This window comes from Cydia splendana, chromosome 12, assembly GCF_910591565.1.
Source record: "Cydia splendana chromosome 12, ilCydSple1.2, whole genome shotgun sequence".
In the NCBI taxonomy this organism is placed as follows: domain Eukaryota; kingdom Metazoa; phylum Arthropoda; class Insecta; order Lepidoptera; family Tortricidae; genus Cydia; species Cydia splendana.
The window spans coordinates 20,028,609-20,047,388 of NC_085971.1; the positions used below are offsets into that span (position 1 = coordinate 20,028,609).

Consider the following 18,780-nt stretch of genomic DNA (forward strand, 5'->3'; position numbering starts at 1 on the left):
AAATGATATTGAGGTTTCTAATATTTTTTTTTTCTAAACTGAATAGTTTGGGCGAGAGACACTTCCAAAGTGGTAAAATGTGTGATTCGAATCCAGCATCGTCCACCATGGTAATCCTATTGTCTATATTTGTATGGGATTTTGAACAGCGCGCTAAGTGGGACGTTTTGGAAACTCAAAATCCCATACATAATGACACTTAAAGGATGACACGCTAGACCGGGCTGGGGCCGGGCCGGAGCTTTCGGCGCTTCGATTTCTATGGAAAGCACCACATGATCACCGATCAGCTGTCATAGAAATGACATGTCGGACGCCTCGGCAAGGCTCCAGACGTCCGAAATTATATTACCGTAAAACGGGGTGAGTAGGTTTCGCGGGAGAGGTGGGTTATGAATGGGGAGAGAAGGTTTGAGAGGGGGGTGAGAAGGGATTTTAAGGCTACTGCTACAAAAAATTATGTAAGTATTCCAATTTAAAATGGAGCTATAGTAATACGAATAATAAAAAAAAAATCGATCCAACAATCTTCCAAAATCATCTTTGTATGAAAACCCCTCTCACCCCAAATACGAGGCACTACGGGGTGAGGTAGGTTTTCCTCTTTATCGACAAAGTTATGGAATGGAACTACCCAAAATAAAATAAAAACTAAAATACAAACATTCGGAACACTTATTATATACACCATTCAGTTTTCATATGTAAAAATGAAATGTTATCGAGGTTTGAATTTCAGTTTTGACCCTACTCACCCTATTTTACGGTACCTAGCAGAGAAAGTTACCTAAATAAACCTCAGAAAACTAAGAAGGAAAAAACCCGCCATTCAACGTACGAAAACATACAGACCGTAATTAATGTTCTGTGACTCAAAACTGTACAAATCACGTTTGTGGAAAATACAACTTCTTCAAGGATAAACCAAAAGGTAAACAAAATGTAGCAATATTTGCACACTCATTTTGCTTAAGTAGTGATTAATACAGGTTAGTTGAAAAGGAGTGGATTAGGATTCAATCAGAAAAGATGACTTTATATTTAGTTGTCAACTTTGGGTAGGTTATGGAGAGGCTTATGGCGCGAAACCCGAAATCAACCACGACTCCTTAACTCCTAACCTTCCATTTTGTACAAACCTCAATGACAGTAGGAAAGGTCCCATGGGTTCCTTCCAATTCCAACATCACAGGGCGCGAGCCAAGCCGCAAACGCACAAACAAACGTGTGGGCTTCAATCGTAAAAACGATTGAATCGTAAAAGAGGAGTGATCTCAGGCGAGTGATAGTTTATTTTTGAGACCGATCGCTGCAGTTCAGGTAGTGTAAACAGTATAGTGTGTCAGGGTCGGAGGCGGAACTAAAAGGCTGCCCTTCCATTAAGGCGGAGAGGAATAGTAATCAACGGAATTCCGGAGAGGAATCAACGAATAATGTTGTAAATTATAACGTTGGTGTAGCCAACGGAGAGGAGAAGAGATGCGGATTACAATCTATACTCTGGTTGATTCCTCTCATCCGCAGCTCCGCCTCCGTGGAAAGTCAACCTAAGGAGAACGCTACACTGATTTAGACGAAAATTGGTATGGATATATCTAGTTTAAGTCCCAGGGAAGAATCTACAGATAGTTTAATCACGAAATCATCATCAACGATCATAAACGCAGACAAAGACGCAGGCAGAAGGTAAGGTTAGGAGGACGTATTAAGTCAACATACTACATGATATTCTTATCATCAATCGATAGGAAGTGTTTACAGGCTGTTTTTAGCGCTTTTAGCTGAGTACATACTGAGGACCAAGGATAACCGGCATGACACAAATCCATAAACATATTATTTTATTAGGTACTAGAGTTGTGTCTGAATACGTCCGCGTGGGTTTCGGTTTGTCATTTCGCCTGCCATCTCCTATGGATTTCAGAACATAAAGTTACTACTCTATGTCCATATTTAGGGGGCTTAAGGACCTTTCTCAAGATACACTCTATTGATAGGTGAAAACCGCATGAAAATCCGTTCAGTAGTTTTTGAGTTTATAGCGAACATACACATACACACAAATAGACAGACGCGGCGGGGGACTTTGTTTTATAAGGTGTAGATGATGGTGATGACATTTTGCGTTTTTTCCGTTTTTGGGGTACCTTTGTACCATGTTACCATGGGTACCATGTTACGTCTCCTGACAATACTTACCGTTCCTCGTAACCGTAAATAAGAGCTCACACCGAGTTTGCGGATTGTAAATCAGTCCCCGTAAATTCCAGTAAATATGTTTGCCGAGCAAACTGGAACTCCGTCTACGCAAATGGAGGAATGGGACAAGCGTGCTGTTGGGATCGAGCTTTGCGCACTTGACCAACAAGAAATATCAGCATAGCTAGAAAAAATATAATATATATGTCGGGAATCGTGATCGTCACATCAGAGGGGCTACCGCGAAAACCGAAATTCGCAAATTGCGGGGATCTTACTCTTTTACTCCAATGAAGGCGTAATTAGAGTGACAGAGAAAAATGCCCGCAATTGACGATTTTCGGTATTGGCGGTAGCCCTACAGGACCTTCAATCGTGGATGACGAGAGCTTTCAATGAAATACGATATTCAACTCACAGTCTTTACTGGACAAGACTGATTACAAATCATAGCACACGACGTTACACATCTTATCCAAAGCTAACCAGTGGATTAGACTCAGGAACCGCCACAGACGTCATCTTCTCCCGTTAGTTCTCATCGTTTCCTTCTGAAGATTGATTGGTAGCATAACTTCAATTGTTCTGGATTTCATTTGTTTTGATAGCGCACTCTTAGGGTAACATTCCATTTCTGACCGCAGCTGCACTTCTGGTACTGAACGCGTCTCTGTTACTGTCAATTTCCATAGTAAAATTTACAGTAGTGCAGCTGCGGTTGGAAATGGACTGTCACCTTTATGATGCCTTGGCGAAACTGCGCCGAACGCCACTCGTCAGGTGTAGGTATTACTGTAACCTCTTTGACTGTAACACCCTAGTTTATGCTCTATTTGTCAAAGGTTGCGTGATAAAACACCCCTTAAAGGCGATAGATGGCACAATTCAGCCGTTCTCCGACATATAGATCTTACTGAGCAAGTTTTAATATTGAACCAACTCAGAAATAGCGGAAAAAAATTGAATCTCCCATAAAATATCAACACCTAACCAGTATTATTTTCTGCATGTTTATTTCCAAATCTTCTTACATTTAGTTTCGATTTCCATCACATTCGAAATAGACGCCAATGAGTGACGTAAATATTAAATGAAACAGTCGTCAGCAGTTAAGGACATTCAGTAATAATCCCTAATCTGAGAACTTTTTAAGTGGAAACTTGCATGAGAATTTTCTCATGAAAGTTTCCAGAAATTCTCGGAAATTTTGACAATGTTCTTGCACATTGCTACCTACAAGTGCGATAAATAGTGAAGGGCAAGATCGCAAAGCATAGTTCTCTGTATCCCGCCATGTGGCCAAACATCCACCCCCATACCGTGCAGCGATAACAATACCCCGCTTAATGGTTATCGGACCACGAACACGATAACTCAATAATGGTTCCCAGATCCACTATTAAAGATTCCCTTATTTATTTTAATTTCCTTAAGCTCTGTTTATATATCGGAGGGGGCTAGCCAAGATGACCATTGTTGATAGAATCCAATCGAAACTACAGTATGGGGTTCTTCAAAAAAGGAGTGTACAGGTTTTTAAAAGGTCGGCAACGCGCTTGTAACACCTCTGGAGTTGCGGGCGTCCATAGGCTACGGTGACTGCTTACCATCAGGCGGGCCGTAAGCTTGTTTGCCACCGATGTGGTATAAAAAAAAACTAAAGCCCCGTTTAGACGATTCAAGAAGTTGCATGCCATTTTCGTAGCATTGGGGTATTTGGTCGATCTAGTGAATTCATTGTAATGTATAGAATATTGCATGCAAGTTCTTGAAGAGTCTAAATGGGACTTTAAATAATTAATGAAAATAGTCATGTGACTTTTCGAATCAACTGTCATCTCAACATATTTTTCTCGTTTTGTTTGTCGATGGTGTTTGCAGATGAGAGGTTCATTGCAGTGAGGTCAAGCGCTGGTGGCCTAGGTCAAGCGCTGGTGGCCTAGCGGTAAGAGCGTGCGACTTTCAATCCGGAGGTCGCGGGTTCAAACCCCGGCTCGTACCAATGACTTTTTCGGAACTTATGTACGAAATGTCATTTGATATTTGCCAGTCGCTTTTCGGTGAAGGAAAACATCGTGAGGAAACCGGACTAATCCCAATAAGGCCTAGTTTCCCCTCTGGGTTGGAAGGTCAGATGGCAGTCGCTTTCGTAAAAACTAGTGCCTACGTCAAATCATGGGATTAGTTGTCAAGCGGACCCCAGGCTCCCATGAGCCGTGGCAAAATGCCGGGATACCGCGAGGAAGAAGAGAGTTTGCAGATGAGAAGTTATAGGTACTTAGATTGGCCAGTTTACGTCGACGTGACGTGACGTTTCATAAGGAGTATTAGGTACACATTTATGTATGTTAAATACACATTTATGTATGTTAAATACAGATTTTAATCATCATCGTCACAATTTTAATAGCTTTACGGCTCTAGGTTGGAGCGAGACACAGCGATCGGATCTTTCGTTCCACCCCAAGTAACATTTTAGTCCTATAATTTTAGTTTTTATCGCTAAAAGCTTGTATAGACGTCGTATTAAGGTTTCAGAGGTGACCACCTGTCGTATAAAAGCGCTTGGCAACACCTTTTTGCTCTATAGGCTTATACAGCTAATATATTCTATAAGCAATTGATGTAAAGGTTTATTTCATCATTTTATAGAGCCGTTATAGGCGTGTACTATAACAGGTTCAAATATAACCACTATAGAGCAATATTACTGTATAATAGTATTTGGAATCACTTTTATGCAACTAATTTGCGCTATTAAGGTTCCCTGCCAAGCCGCTATAGTTTTGTGTTTTAACAGTGACAAAAACCCAACTATACAACGATTTTAGGATATAGTGGCTTTAGAGATCACTGCTATAGTACATAATACTTTAGTAGTTTGCGCTATTAAGGTTCCCTGCAAGCCGCTATAGTTTTGTGTTTTAACAGTGACAAAAACCCAACTATACAACGATTTTAGGATATAGTGGCTTTAGAGATCACTGCTATAGTACATAATACTTTAGTAGTCATATGAACACTATTATAGAACTGTTTTGCTCTATAGTAGCGTTCTTGGGACATATTTATAGCGTTAAAAAGCGCTTTAGTAGTTTTTAAATCCCTATTATATCTCATCGCTGTAAACGTCACAATGACTCTTTTATATCACAAAACTGTTGTATAGTGGTTTTGTTTTTTCTGTTAAAAGACAACAGCGTTATAGTTGAGTTTTTATGTCTTTTATAAACCGAGTTAGATACATAAAGGTAGAAAACGACTACTGGTAAATGATAAATTTGATCTGTAATGGCTACTTATATCTTGCTTATATAAGTTCAGGCCTAAGCCACATAATGTGGTTTCGTACAAAATATTTTTATATTTTAATGAATTGATAAAAAAGACCCCAGTGATATTAGTGACTGTAGGTGAGATTTATCATCAATGATTTAATACAAGCATAAAATCGTGACGGTTTAGATATTTATCGACATCCATTATTAGCACATTTTTTTTACCAATCACACTGAAAAAGGAAACAACAGTAATGACTACATCTAAATTAAAAAAAAAACCTATATCTTTCTAAAGAGTTTGTAGGTGTAACTGGGTCACAGCAAAATTCTTTTGGAACCCTAATTTTAATCATGATGGCGGTGAATATTTCGTCGTAAGTTCTATAGTTAGCCTATAAAAGCGTCGGATTTACTTCTTGGCTGTATAATAGTAACTATGGTGAATATCATAATATTTTATTAAATTATTTTATTAAAAACATAAATAAATCGAGGGGGCATTTAAAATTCCTCATTAAACTAATACTATTCTAACGGTAAAACTTCCGTCCCATATACTTTTTGTACTAAGGACCGAATTATTCGACATCTAAATGGCGCATATTAATATAAAGTCTTTACTTATCACCATTTTACTTAGTACCGTTTTTGTGAAGTAAACACACAACAAAACCACTCACAACAGTTGATGGAAAACTTGATAGCAAATTTCGTAGTAAAGGAACTATGAATTCTACAATAGTATAAAAAAGCACTATAATACAATTTCAAATACTACTATAGTATAAAACAAGCACTATAATGGAATCTCAAATGCCACTATAGTATAAATTAACACTATAATGGCGTTACTGACAACAAATTAGCACAAAAGTGATCATCACATCACTTTTATAGACCTAAAACGTCACGACTGACACTGCTACAGGTCTACTATATCACTGAATGGCACATAAGATGCGCCATTTCGGCTTTATACAATCTTCTTTGGTCTTTTATAGGACCTTAGGTGGTATTTGGGAAACGTTCTATCGACTACTATAGAACCACAAATTGTTACTTGGGACCGCCGTCGTCGCCAGTCGCGCAATGTCGTGGCCGAGCCGTGACTGTCGGTGGAATAGTCGCCATTCCGTTCTTCTCTCGGCCACTTATTTGAGCTCCTGATACGTCACTACGCTGACTGTCCCTATTATAGGTTGGCCCATACACATTTCGGTCTTCCTGTGCCTCTCCTTATTAGGGTTCCCTGTCTAAAAGGAAAAAAAGAACCCTGGTTCGATTCTGTCTGTCCATCTGTCTGTCACATTGCTAAAACATCTCGCGAAATACTTATTAGTATTCTCCCCTCAATTATAGAATGCTAAATGTAAAATGATAATAAAATGTATATTCAATTTAATTAATAGTTGTAATGGAAAATGGATGTAATGTAATTAATTGATTGTTAATGTACATAATGTAAATAGTTTAATTTTAAGATCAATATTTGCATGCTGCCCTTGGCTAAGCATATGATACTGCCTAAACCAATTATGTCAACTTAATATACCATGTTTAAGCAAATAAATGATTATCTTATCTTATCTTACGTGGCAGTTTAATTTTAGTTTTGCGTATGTATCACTTCTAGAGATTCAGGTAGTCATTAACTAATAACCCATCGATCGGAACGTATCAGCTCTTAGCCGATTAGTGAAGTAAACAAACACTCGAACAAAATTGACGTTTCAAGAGCTCGCTGTTCGTAAACAATGTAAACTGTAGACGTTCTGCGTAATACGGTAATACTGACCAGAGGCATACTAGGCCAAGGCATGATTATGTATTCGATGATATGTCTTGGAGGTTTGTAGAGGCTACATTATAAAAAAATATATAAAATTTTACCACCACGGACCTTCATCATTTTACTTTTCACGTCTTAGAACGATACTTTGCGGCATAATATTGCGGTACCTTTTTTTAAATAAAGAAAAACGAAGTAAGTAACAAGTTTTCAGACGACTCTTCTCTTTCCGCACAAGCTCTATCTTAAAAGCACTGACGTGACGTCGGATAACTTTTTGCTCCTTTTTCCTTTATTAAAAAAAAAAGTAGATCCATACAATGTCGATTTCGAATTCTCACTACTTACGTTACGATGTCGTACGTATTTGTAAACTGATCTCTCTTTCTTTCACCCCACTCGTTACTGTTACTCATCGTAAAAAAACATAAATACCTAAATGTGGTCCTTATACCATGGACCCTTCTCTCATGGAAACCCACATATTTTATATAAATAATGTTGCATTTCTCTTGCGGAAGTAAAAGTGTGCGCGGAATAGGGCTATCGTAGCCCGCCATTAATTCTCCAACATATAAATCTTGGCTGCAGATACGAATGTTTTATTACGATGTTGTCATTTACATAATAAAATTGAAACACGCTATATGCTATAGCCGATCTATACACATAATATAATATGTTTGCACAGAACAGTTCGTATAATAAAAGGCTTTAATAGCGAAGAGTCTCGACCAACATCTTGAGAGACTCGCTAGACAGGTGCTTGATCAAGGGTCAGATGCAGAAGGCGGTGATCTTGGACACGACGCGGATAGTCCGCCGGTTCCTCTCTCTGCGGGATCTGCGGCCCTGACCACTGGTAGCTTAGGCCTTGCCCCGCTGCCGGCGGCACCCTAGGTTAGGCTTTTTATAATGTGTTTAACTAATGTTTATATGTATTTTTTATTGTTTTGTAAGTGTTTTTATATTTTACTTTTATATTCATATTATAAAATGCCTAACTTAAGAAGAAGAATTAATAAAGAGAATAATATGTTTGCACAATCAGGTACTCGCACAAACCGGAAAACTCGGAAGTTAAATTGAAATAGCATTTTCCGGAAGTTAATTTATGGGCATTTCGCAGGAGGGCCATTTTTACGTGTCCGGGGCAATAAATGATTGAATTTACTGTTCAATAAATCTGAATTAATTTAGGCATGATCTTCAGCCTATATTCTGTCTGGGGCACTATCAAATTATTTATTTATTATTTATATAATACAAGAAAAAAAAATTCAAATGCCCAAAATGATGTTCGGTGGGAGTGTCCCGCACCCAGATTTTATGAAACAAAAAATTATTACTCAAGATGGGGCATTAGATCGGAGTTATTATGAGTATTCACGCATAGGGTATTAGTTAACTTATCATATTCTTTATATCACAATAATGTGTTTGCTCAACTCATTGAATAAAACCAAATTTACGATGTGTCCCGGGCTAGTGCCTGATTTCGGTGTAATTTGCAAAACATGTCGGTACTCCTTCAAAGTTGTAAACCAGGAACTCAGTGTCTCAAACATAGTATGCTCTAGTTGTGCCTTAACCGTTGAATAGAGCAGAGGTACAGTCACAGTATAATAAAGTGATTTTTTAAAGGTTTCACCGTCCTTCGGTGGGTTTGGTTCTATGTTTTTTTGAGATCGGTGGTGCAATTTACTCCGAAAGTTTTAGTGCATTTATCGTTATGCAAGTGATTAAGAAATCCTCGAAAGTACGTAAATCCATCATTATTACATCTCCTCTGTATCACTCATGCTATTTCTGTAATTGCTAAAAAGCGATTAATTTTGACATCGCTGGTGTTGATTTCCTTGGATTCGGTGGATTTTTTGACCACCGATATCAAAAAAGTGATCACTGAATTCAAATCCTGCTTTGTAACCTAGTTTGTTGTACTAATTTATCACACTTAAAAAGTGCAAGATACGTAGTATAAACGTAAAATTATGTTTGTAAATAAATTAAGTCATAATAGGTACAAAAGATCACTAGTTTACTATGAGTAGTTTTTTAAACCAGACGTGTGTTGAAACTTGAAGACCCAATGTTTCTTTCTCTGTCTTGATATTCTCTTCAAACCAATCAAGTAAATTATGATAATTGTCCTCTGTATCACCTGAGGCCCTACACCTCGATACCTTTAAACGTGTCAGGCATGTTAAATGAATGCAGTCAATTAGATCCCACTTCTTTTACAATAACTTGTGTATGTAAGTACTATGCACACCCAAGGGACAGGATGATCAGAACAAGGGATTAAAAATAAAGTAGCCTTCTAATGTCGAGATCGCTTCAAAGGCAATGAGACCTAGACATAGACCCAAATTGAACATAGCAAATGTTTTAACAATCCTCAATGTCTTATGTCTTTATGTCTAAATATAGGAGTTACAAATTAGCTCAAGTATTTGAGGGTGCTGGAGATCTCCAGCACCCTCAAACGGTAATTAACGGGTAATTAGATCTTCAGGCATTAGTCGACCACTTCAAATAGTTTTAAATTGATGGAGTTCACGCTTTAAAACTCTGTTATTCAAAAATACTTGTTTTCCGTATTGCATCACATTGCTTTATATATTTTTTGAGCATTGATCAAAAGTTTCTTGTTTATCGGGTGTAGGTAACATAAGTTTCTTTTTGATGCGTGTGCGGTCGGATTGTGTGAAACAAACACCTTCTCCTTTATGGCACTAATGTGCGAATTTGTGGTCGACATGTCTGAAACTCGTTCCAGGACCATACATCGCCCATCACCCTATTATATGAGGACAGTCAAATAGTGTGGGATATCTTCTAGAGATGTTGTTTTACAAGCCGTAATTAGATTACTTTAAAATCTTGGGTCTATATCTATTACATTTATGTAAGCTTTCGACATCATTAGCCTTGTTACATCGCTTATAATCAAATAAGAATGAAAAATATGATTAAAATGTAATATGGTTGAGATATAAAATTGAAATGTGATTTTTGTGTATGCATTATTGAATTCGGTGACGCCAATTGATTTCAGTGCCTGCACATGATTTCGGTGTTTTTTAAATCTCAAATATCTTAAAAACTATAAGGTTCTAATGGAGGCCTCCACTACCAATATTTTTTATATTAAGGCTAGATTTTAGGAAATAAAGTCGCATATCAAATAAGTTAAAAAAAAAAATTGGCACCGAAGTCAGGCACCGAAGGTCATCTCTGAGAAACGCCCTTATTCGAATTTGATTTCTTTTGTATATCAGATTGTAATAGGATCCTTAAATTTACACGGTTTTCTGGTTCTGACGAAACTAAACTCTGACCACCCTAACTTTGCACAAACTTGTTATTATATCTACAAGCATAATATGCATTTCTTAATTCTTTATTTTGTAAGTATTCACGTTCCTTTGGTAGGTACTTATTAAATCAATCGAAACTATTCAAAACGTAAAGTTAATACGCTATCCAAAAGTAAACATCTACTTGTGGCCTGATCAACTTGAACTCTGCCCCATTAGGTTAAAGTTCAGAATGCAATGTCATTATAATGCATGTTTGTTTGTATTACGTTACGTGATGTAAGGGCACATCAGTCGTTATCGGATAAGGGCGTCTACACACGACAGAAACATTTTATTTCGGGTTAAAATTGATAAAAAAATTCTACCCCATTTTCTCCTCAAGGTTTTAAATTATTATTTTACATTAAAACTTTTAATGTAGAAGATCCTTTGTTAGTGGAGCTCTACACTACAACATTTGAAGAATACGTACATGTTTTTAAAATCCTAACCTTTGTGGTAACTATGCGTTGTCTGTCTGTATTTAAGTAAAGGAACTGTTTTATATGCATTTCTCATTACTCTATAGAAAGTGGAATAGCAGTGGGAATAGCAATCATTGAAATGTAATAGGGAGAGAATATTATATTTTATCGACTATCGATAAGGTGTTGGTACTTGGTACTAGTGCTCGACATGCTAATGGCCAATTTATGACACCCTGCTGTCACCTCTATTGACAATGACTTTAAGTTTCAAGGTGACATGTACTGGGATCGCGTCGAGCTCCAGTACCACCACCCACCACCTTCAATTATTTTTACGTAACATTCTCAGGGTACCTACCCGCTCAGGAATCGCAAGCGTCTATAATCTACGGAGTCGGTCCATCAGAGGGCCGTTCACTTGTTTGCCACATTGAGATATAACATTTTTGTTGTGTACGGTAGCCCTGAGTTTTCAAGCAGTTTGTATGCGCGAAGCGTAGTGGGGAGCGTTGGGTGCGCACGCGGCGAGCTCGGTACTCGTCTTGTATTAAGGAAAATATGTAAAATATTTTCTTACTTATAAAAGGGTCAGTAGGGCACGCTTTGGGACTTTATCTCAAAGCTAAAGCAATAATCGCATTTAAAACACCGTGATAAAAATGTTATAAGATAAAATCTAATACCTTTAAATGAGCAATGCTTGTTTATATATTTAGGGGACCTCGGAAACGGCTCTAACGATTTCGACGAAATTTGCTATGTGGGGGTTTTCGCGGGCGATAAATCGATCTAGCTAGGTCTTATCTCTGGGAAAACGCACATTTTTGAGTTTTTATATGTTTTCCGAGCAAGGTCGGACTCCCAGATATTATTGTTTATTTAAGTTGTACTTTATTCACAAATGTTGTCATATCACTATTGCCAATTTCTATTGCTTTGATCTCATTGACGTATTGTAGAAATGTTTGATTTGAAACGGACATCTGGTTATCATAGTGTCCAGTTTAAACGATCAATATTAAAGTTTAGCCAAACACCATTAATTGACGAATAGGTCTATAAATCTAAATTGGTTGTGTTCAGGCTGATCCCCTTCGAGGAACCGTATAAAAGTAAATTGCTAATCTTTGGGGAAAACCTTTGCAATTATCGATTTCGTAGATCTAAAATAATATAATTTAAACCGTTAACTGTTTTTTATTTAATTTTTTTATTATCTTGAGAAACCAGAGGGAAAACCTGGATGAAACAAATAACATGATCACCTATAAGTACAGCGTTTAAGTATTTTATTACACAATACAATATATGTACATATAAATTTTTTTGAAACACATAAGGTATTCTTTAAATTTGAGAACTATATTTTCTACAGGCCAGTAAGTATAACTAACTAGTCAAACAAATAATTTGATGACTGCAGTGATTTTTAATTTTTCTAAAGAAACTAATAGCCTAATAGGATAGGCTATTCCGTAACCGATTTTTGCCAGAAACTGGGTTTTTGGGAGATCCTATTGAAATCAATCTCAGAATGCCAAAATATATTTATGTCTCTCTTTAGGTTTAAATAAATGCAGAACTAAGTTTTGCTATTTAATTCTTCCTTACTTCCTCATCAGTTGTTAAAATTGACTACATAGTATACCATTTCTACAGTACAGTCACTTCCTAGGAGAGTATTAACTTCATTCTTTATTCTTTATTCAGGCATGGATGTATTGCGTCAAATTTAAGGTATGGCCTTCTTTTATGGGGTAACTGCAGTGACATAAACAAGGCATTTATAGCACAAAAAATGTATGAGGGCAATGTGTGGGATAGCTCAACGGGATTCATGTAAACCGTTATTCGAAAAACATGAAATTTTGACACTACCTTTGCATGTACATTTTCGAGGCAGCAGTTTTTGTAAAAAAATATCCAGATCTATTCAAAAAGGCCAAAGATGTATACAATAGAAACACGAGATATCCCAATAAACTTGTATTAGATTTTATTCTGAACAGTTCTCTTTTTATGAAAAATATATATAGTTATTATTTATGTATGAAAATATTTAATGCTCTTCCGGAAAACATCAAATCCCTGCCTCTAAACCCGTTTAAAGCACAACACAACTATTTATCGTTGGCTCAAAAAACAGGTGTTTTACTCTGTAAGTGAGTTGTTCGATATGTACTTAATACCTAGTATTAAGTAGAAATATTAGTTTTAAGTTAACAATGTACCTACCTACTTAATAGATGAAGACTAATAAGACTATGAATAGCTACAAGATAATATTTGCATGCTTAACCAGCAAAATATGTTTCTGTACGGGAATATCTTTCCAATAACACCTTGTTATACCATATTTTATGCGAATAAAGAATATTCATATTCATTCACTTTCACCAATCAAAATTCTGTGTAGAAAAAATATTGACTTAATTAAATCTTTATCTACATATCTTTACATTGACGACTAGACGATAAAAACTAGGTAAATGCATTCAGGAAACTATGTCAGTGGCTAACTTTCCATATTGTATATGCATTCAGCATAAACCATGCAAATTATTCGCGTGATTGGCCTGGCGGCAAAAAATTGCTAAGCGGATGAGGTGCTCACAAATATCTACACGCTCTTATTCCTATATCAATAGAGTTGTGTAGAGATCTTTCTGGATACTTTGTCCGTTTAGCTACTTATGCTCGCCGATCGGGATATGGCGCCGGTCCAGTGGTATTCTAGGGTATTTAACACCTCATGCATGAATAAGAAAAACAAACACACTATTTACTGTTAAAATGAGCGATTGTATTGGCTTAATGGCTATATCGGTAGTTCATTTAACGGTGTAAGTGTAATATTACTAAAATATTAGTCGGACCAGCCAACCATTTCGCGTTTTTGACAGCATTTCAGACATTTTCTTACGATAGGTAATCAATTCAACTAGTCAGCTACCGGAACGATTGGCTGGCATAACTGGACCACTTTATTTAAAGTTGTATTTGTAATTTCCGTACCATTTTTTTCTCTTTTGTCTGTTACCTATGTTTTATGCCACGAATAAACTATTTCTATTTCTAATATTTCTATTTTGTACCTTGTCACAGTGACAATAAAATGAAAGTCGCTCGGGACCTAGTTCTATTGTCACTGTGACAAGGTACGAAATGGTATTGATATTAAATTATTTAATTGTACACTACACTTTTTTCAAATTTGTTACTTTTTACTTAGATTCATGAGCTCTTTCGATCCTGGAGAACAAAGTGTCCCAAAATTTCGATACATTTTCAGTTCCTTCCATTCCGTTCGCGTCAAATCATAATTTTACACAGACAAATTCGGAAAACAGAAACTAGTATTAAATTAAGTAGAAACCTATGAGTCTGAGTGTATAGTATTTTTCACATAGCTTGGGTACGATGACAGAACTCATCTCCATACAATTTATAACCTTAAAACGCAATATATGTTTGAGATGACAGCTGTCACGGTGTCCAAGCTAAGTGAAAAATACTTTAATGGTGACAAAACTACAATAACATTATTTATCAATTTGTTTCAGTCGTCACACGATGCAGCGATAGCAACCAGATGGCGCATAAAACAGTGACTCAAACCAAAAGAAAAAACAAAAATGTCAAGTGAAAGTTCCGATTTCAAAAGTGTAGTGATGTGCTGACGTTATCGATATTCGTCACGATGGATTTGGATAATCTGACTGTGGTTGTGAACTCGACGGCGACGATCTCTTATCCGAGAGAGGCGACCATATTGGCGGCCGTGTGTGCGTGTATCTTCAGCGTGGTGGGAGTTGTTGGTAAGTTTATTTCACTATTGGTGTCTTCTTCTTAGTTTCACTCTTGACAGAGTGGTCGTGGTCATCATCGGATGGTGACAGCTTCACAACACGCCACTATTGGTTTATTTACAATATTCAAATACCAACCGCATAATCATTAGTTTTTGCAATTAAATAACTTGTACCTTCGATTTAACAATGACAATTTAACAGTCGTATCTTGAATGATCATATTGTCCTTGTGACGACCTATTGTCTGTATGATGGTTAACCCACGTGTTCGAGTTACGTGTATATTCGTCGAAAGAGATGACCGTTTGTTTACGCGTCAAATTCAAAGCGTCATAATAACGCGTTCTTTGAACCGCAAGAAATGAGTTATTCTGTCAACAAATCTGGTTTCACAATTGTATAGATACTTTAGTGTTAGACGTGGTGCGAAATAAATCAAATTATTACGCTTAACTCGATACATTTAAAACTCGAATTAATTTAATTTTAAATTCCTTATTTCACAAATTCAATGAAAACCATAGAATTTGATCAACCAGAAAAAGTTAAAGGTCCATAAATGAATACGGTACATAATAAGAAGGTACGTATGTATGTACAAAATTATACTAGTGGCTATGTTAACTATAGACCTCACGAATCCCCATGCCTCCACCATTTTAGATGATTTCCAAAAAAATATTCGACAAAAAAAGTTATGTAATTAACGAACATGTTCAACAATATTTGTTGAGAAATGCGACCTGTAGAGGTGAGGAAAACAACCGAAGAGAGATACGAAATATTTTTTTCCCAAGCTAAGACCGAGAAACGGGTTTAATTAAATAAAACGGAGATCTCCGCTTTCGCTCTGTCTAATATACCTAGGTTTAGATATAAACAAATTTCTTCGTAATGTAACTCCATGATTTTGTAACTTATAATCAAAACATGACCTTATTAAAAAATGCAAATAACATTGACACGATTTTCTTAAAATAAAATAAGTAATCGATACGATAAGCGTACGCAAACATCACTATCGCTAAGTGTCCGAATAATCGGTCAAATTATCGGTCGGACGGCGCTAACTAGCGGGACTAACATGAGTTTAACATGACGCATTTAAGGTGTTTATGGTTTTATGGCTTTTAGAGGTTTGTATTTTGCTGACAAGTATTTCTCAATTTTTCATCCGAAAAAAAATGGCCTTATTTGTGTTTTTATTGACCAAGCAAGACTAGCGAGATTTCAGCTTGACATTAACAAAAATGCTTTTGTATGTGAGAGGCAGAGCTCAATATTTTGTACACATTTAATCATTTAGTTGAAGGTGATTAATTTATTTATTTCATTTTATTTTGATTTTTTACAATTATGTTTGTTAAGTACCGCTAAGCGCAACGCTCTTTTTACATAGCGAAGCAGATAAAAAATATTCTGTGTTATACAAAACACCACCACAGCTGTGTAAACATGAATGTTTCACTTGTTTTAGTTTTAAATACCGAAGCACGTGCGGACATCCTGTCAAACATAATGTCATAGTTCAGCAAAAAGGATAAACTTATCAAAATATTTTTTTAATTAGAGTTTTCTTTGTATTTATGAACTGTAACTGTACGACAAGACATGCAAAGTCAAACATAATATTTGATTCCATTTTCATCACATAATTTTACGGTTTTACGTACCGACATAATACCTACAAATATTTTTTGAAGGTTATTCTTGGTATAAGAAGTAGGTATCCTAATTTGGGCACGTCATATTTGTGCATTAAAGTAAACGTCAGTTTCGTCATGACGAGTAGGCGGGTTCGAATTCGGGGAATCTTTTAAACGAAACGGACTAACAAGATACACTTTCACCGAGTACAGTCAGCAACATAAATAAGTAAATCGCTAAGCGGTCGCATCAGTCAAAATTCCAAATGTCTGAGACATTATTTATACCGTGCACGGGAAAGACATCCGTGGTGGACAATTTATATCGATATCGATGAAAAAAATTCGTCAATCCCTATGATTGACGATCTATTAAAAAAACCGGCTAAGTGCGAGTCGGACTCGCTCACGTAGGGTTCCGTACCATTACGCAAAAAACGGCAAATAATTTTTCGTGGAGTGGGGGGAACTCAAATATTTGTTTTATTTTGTTTTTAGTATTTGTTAATATAGCGGCAACAGAAATACATCATCTGTGAAAATTTCAACTGCCTAGCTATCACGGTTCATGAGATACAGTTTGGTGACAGACGGACAGACAGACCGACGGACAGACACGGACAGCAGAGTCTTAGTAATAGGGTCCCGTTTTTAGCCTTTGGGCACTACGGAAACCTTATTGGATATATTATTTCTCTGCCTGTCTTAGTAATACTATATAATATTCTTCATAATACTTTTTTGAAAAATTTCGACGAGAATCTTTCTAAATGGAAACTTGCTTAAAATTCTCTTATAAGTTTCCAGAAATTTCCGCAAATATTCCTGTACTTTAGAGAATATTCTGCAATTTGCACATTTTTGTAGACGAGTGTACGTTAACGGAACGTGTCACGCGCGTAATTATTTACATATCCAGTGTAGCGTACGTGTTAGTACTATTAGTATAATTTTAATATTTGGGTGACTGGGATCATGTTTCAGTCACTTTCATAATGCCTACTAGCACTAGCCTACTACCGTAGCGTATCTTAGCCATCTCTCTCACAGTCTTCCACACTAGTGCGACAGTGACAGTTGTGTTTCGTTCCCTATGGAGCGTTATCGATTGCACGTTGGCTACGCACCCTGGTCAGCTCAAATTACGCTAACACCACACCAATCAATATATTTCTAATGTCCCCTCAAATTGCAACATTTCGTGCATAGTTAGAGTAAACAAGGGTCGTTCTTACCCTACGGAACATCCCCTGGCTCACAAAGGGGCATCATTATATTAATGTTCTCGACACGTCCGATCCTTAAATATGTCGTTAGAAATATATTCCTTAAAATTTTCAAATAATATCGTTGTATCGATGAACTATTCCAAATTTCAGATATATCTTCTTCTTTTTTTCCTCTTTCGTATTTTCGGGGTGGTGATAAAATGGAATACAGTACCTAAATATGTAAGAGTTACACCAAGAAAACTCTGCAGTGATTTTGATAGCCCACGCAGTGCAAGTGTTATTTATACGTCATAATTTCATAAAAGTTTGACGTTTAAAGTAACACTTTCACTGCGCTGCGTGGGCTATCAAAATCGCTGCAGACTTTTCTTGATGTAACTCTATAACCATTCCGTATCTCCGTCACTCGAAATCTTTGCTAGCAAAAGTACAAAATCGCGACTCTTATCGAATTGCCCGGCACATACATACCCTAAACAAATTGCTTTGTTGCAAATTGCTAAACTCCCTAAAGGGTAGCACTTGTTATAAACGTTCCTATAAATACCGTAACAATCGTGTATTTTAATGGCGTACATTTTGCAAAGCACTCAGCATTCGAGTTGAGTGGCCAATCCATTAGCGGGATATTAGCGGTTGTTTGTCTTCTATACTATGTTTGTAAACAAACACACGGGGTTGATTTCCGGTTGCATTCTTATTTTCAACTTAACTCTGCAGCTAACTTTTAGAGCCGAGGCAAGTTGTTTCCAAATTTTGGCAAAGGCGTTTTGCGGAGGCGATATGTGTGAGTGGGTATGTAACTTAGAACTTAGAAGTTCACACAAATAACAACTTAGGTCACAGAAATAACAACTTAGGGTTATCTTAGAAGGACGAAAGCGACTTTAATGTTGACCTTCCTTACTAAGGACAAAACTATCAGAGATTCAACACAGAGAACGAGTATTTGGCTGCAATTTTCTGTGAGCCAGATAGACTTACAGATGTACATAGTGCATAATTGTTTTCCTTCGTATTTTCTCGGA

The 18,780-nt window shown here is 36.7% G+C and overlaps 1 protein-coding gene and 1 long non-coding RNA gene across 3 annotated transcripts in view; both read left to right on the forward strand.

Annotated features, from left to right (window-relative positions):
- LOC134795700 (protein trapped in endoderm-1) overlaps positions 1 to 18,780 on the forward strand; it is a 56,430-nt gene that overhangs the window by 10,908 nt on the left and 26,742 nt on the right. For both annotated transcript variants that reach the window (XM_063767635.1, XM_063767636.1), the window contains exon 2: positions 14,626 to 14,880. In XM_063767635.1, the coding sequence (XP_063623705.1) occupies positions 14,763 to 14,880 (118 nt within the window). In that variant the 5' untranslated portion in view covers positions 14,626 to 14,762. The remainder of the gene's footprint in view (positions 1 to 14,625; positions 14,881 to 18,780) is intronic.
- LOC134795739 (uncharacterized) overlaps positions 1 to 18,780 on the forward strand; it is a 246,170-nt gene that overhangs the window by 288 nt on the left and 227,102 nt on the right. The gene's annotated exons all lie outside the window — the stretch shown is intronic.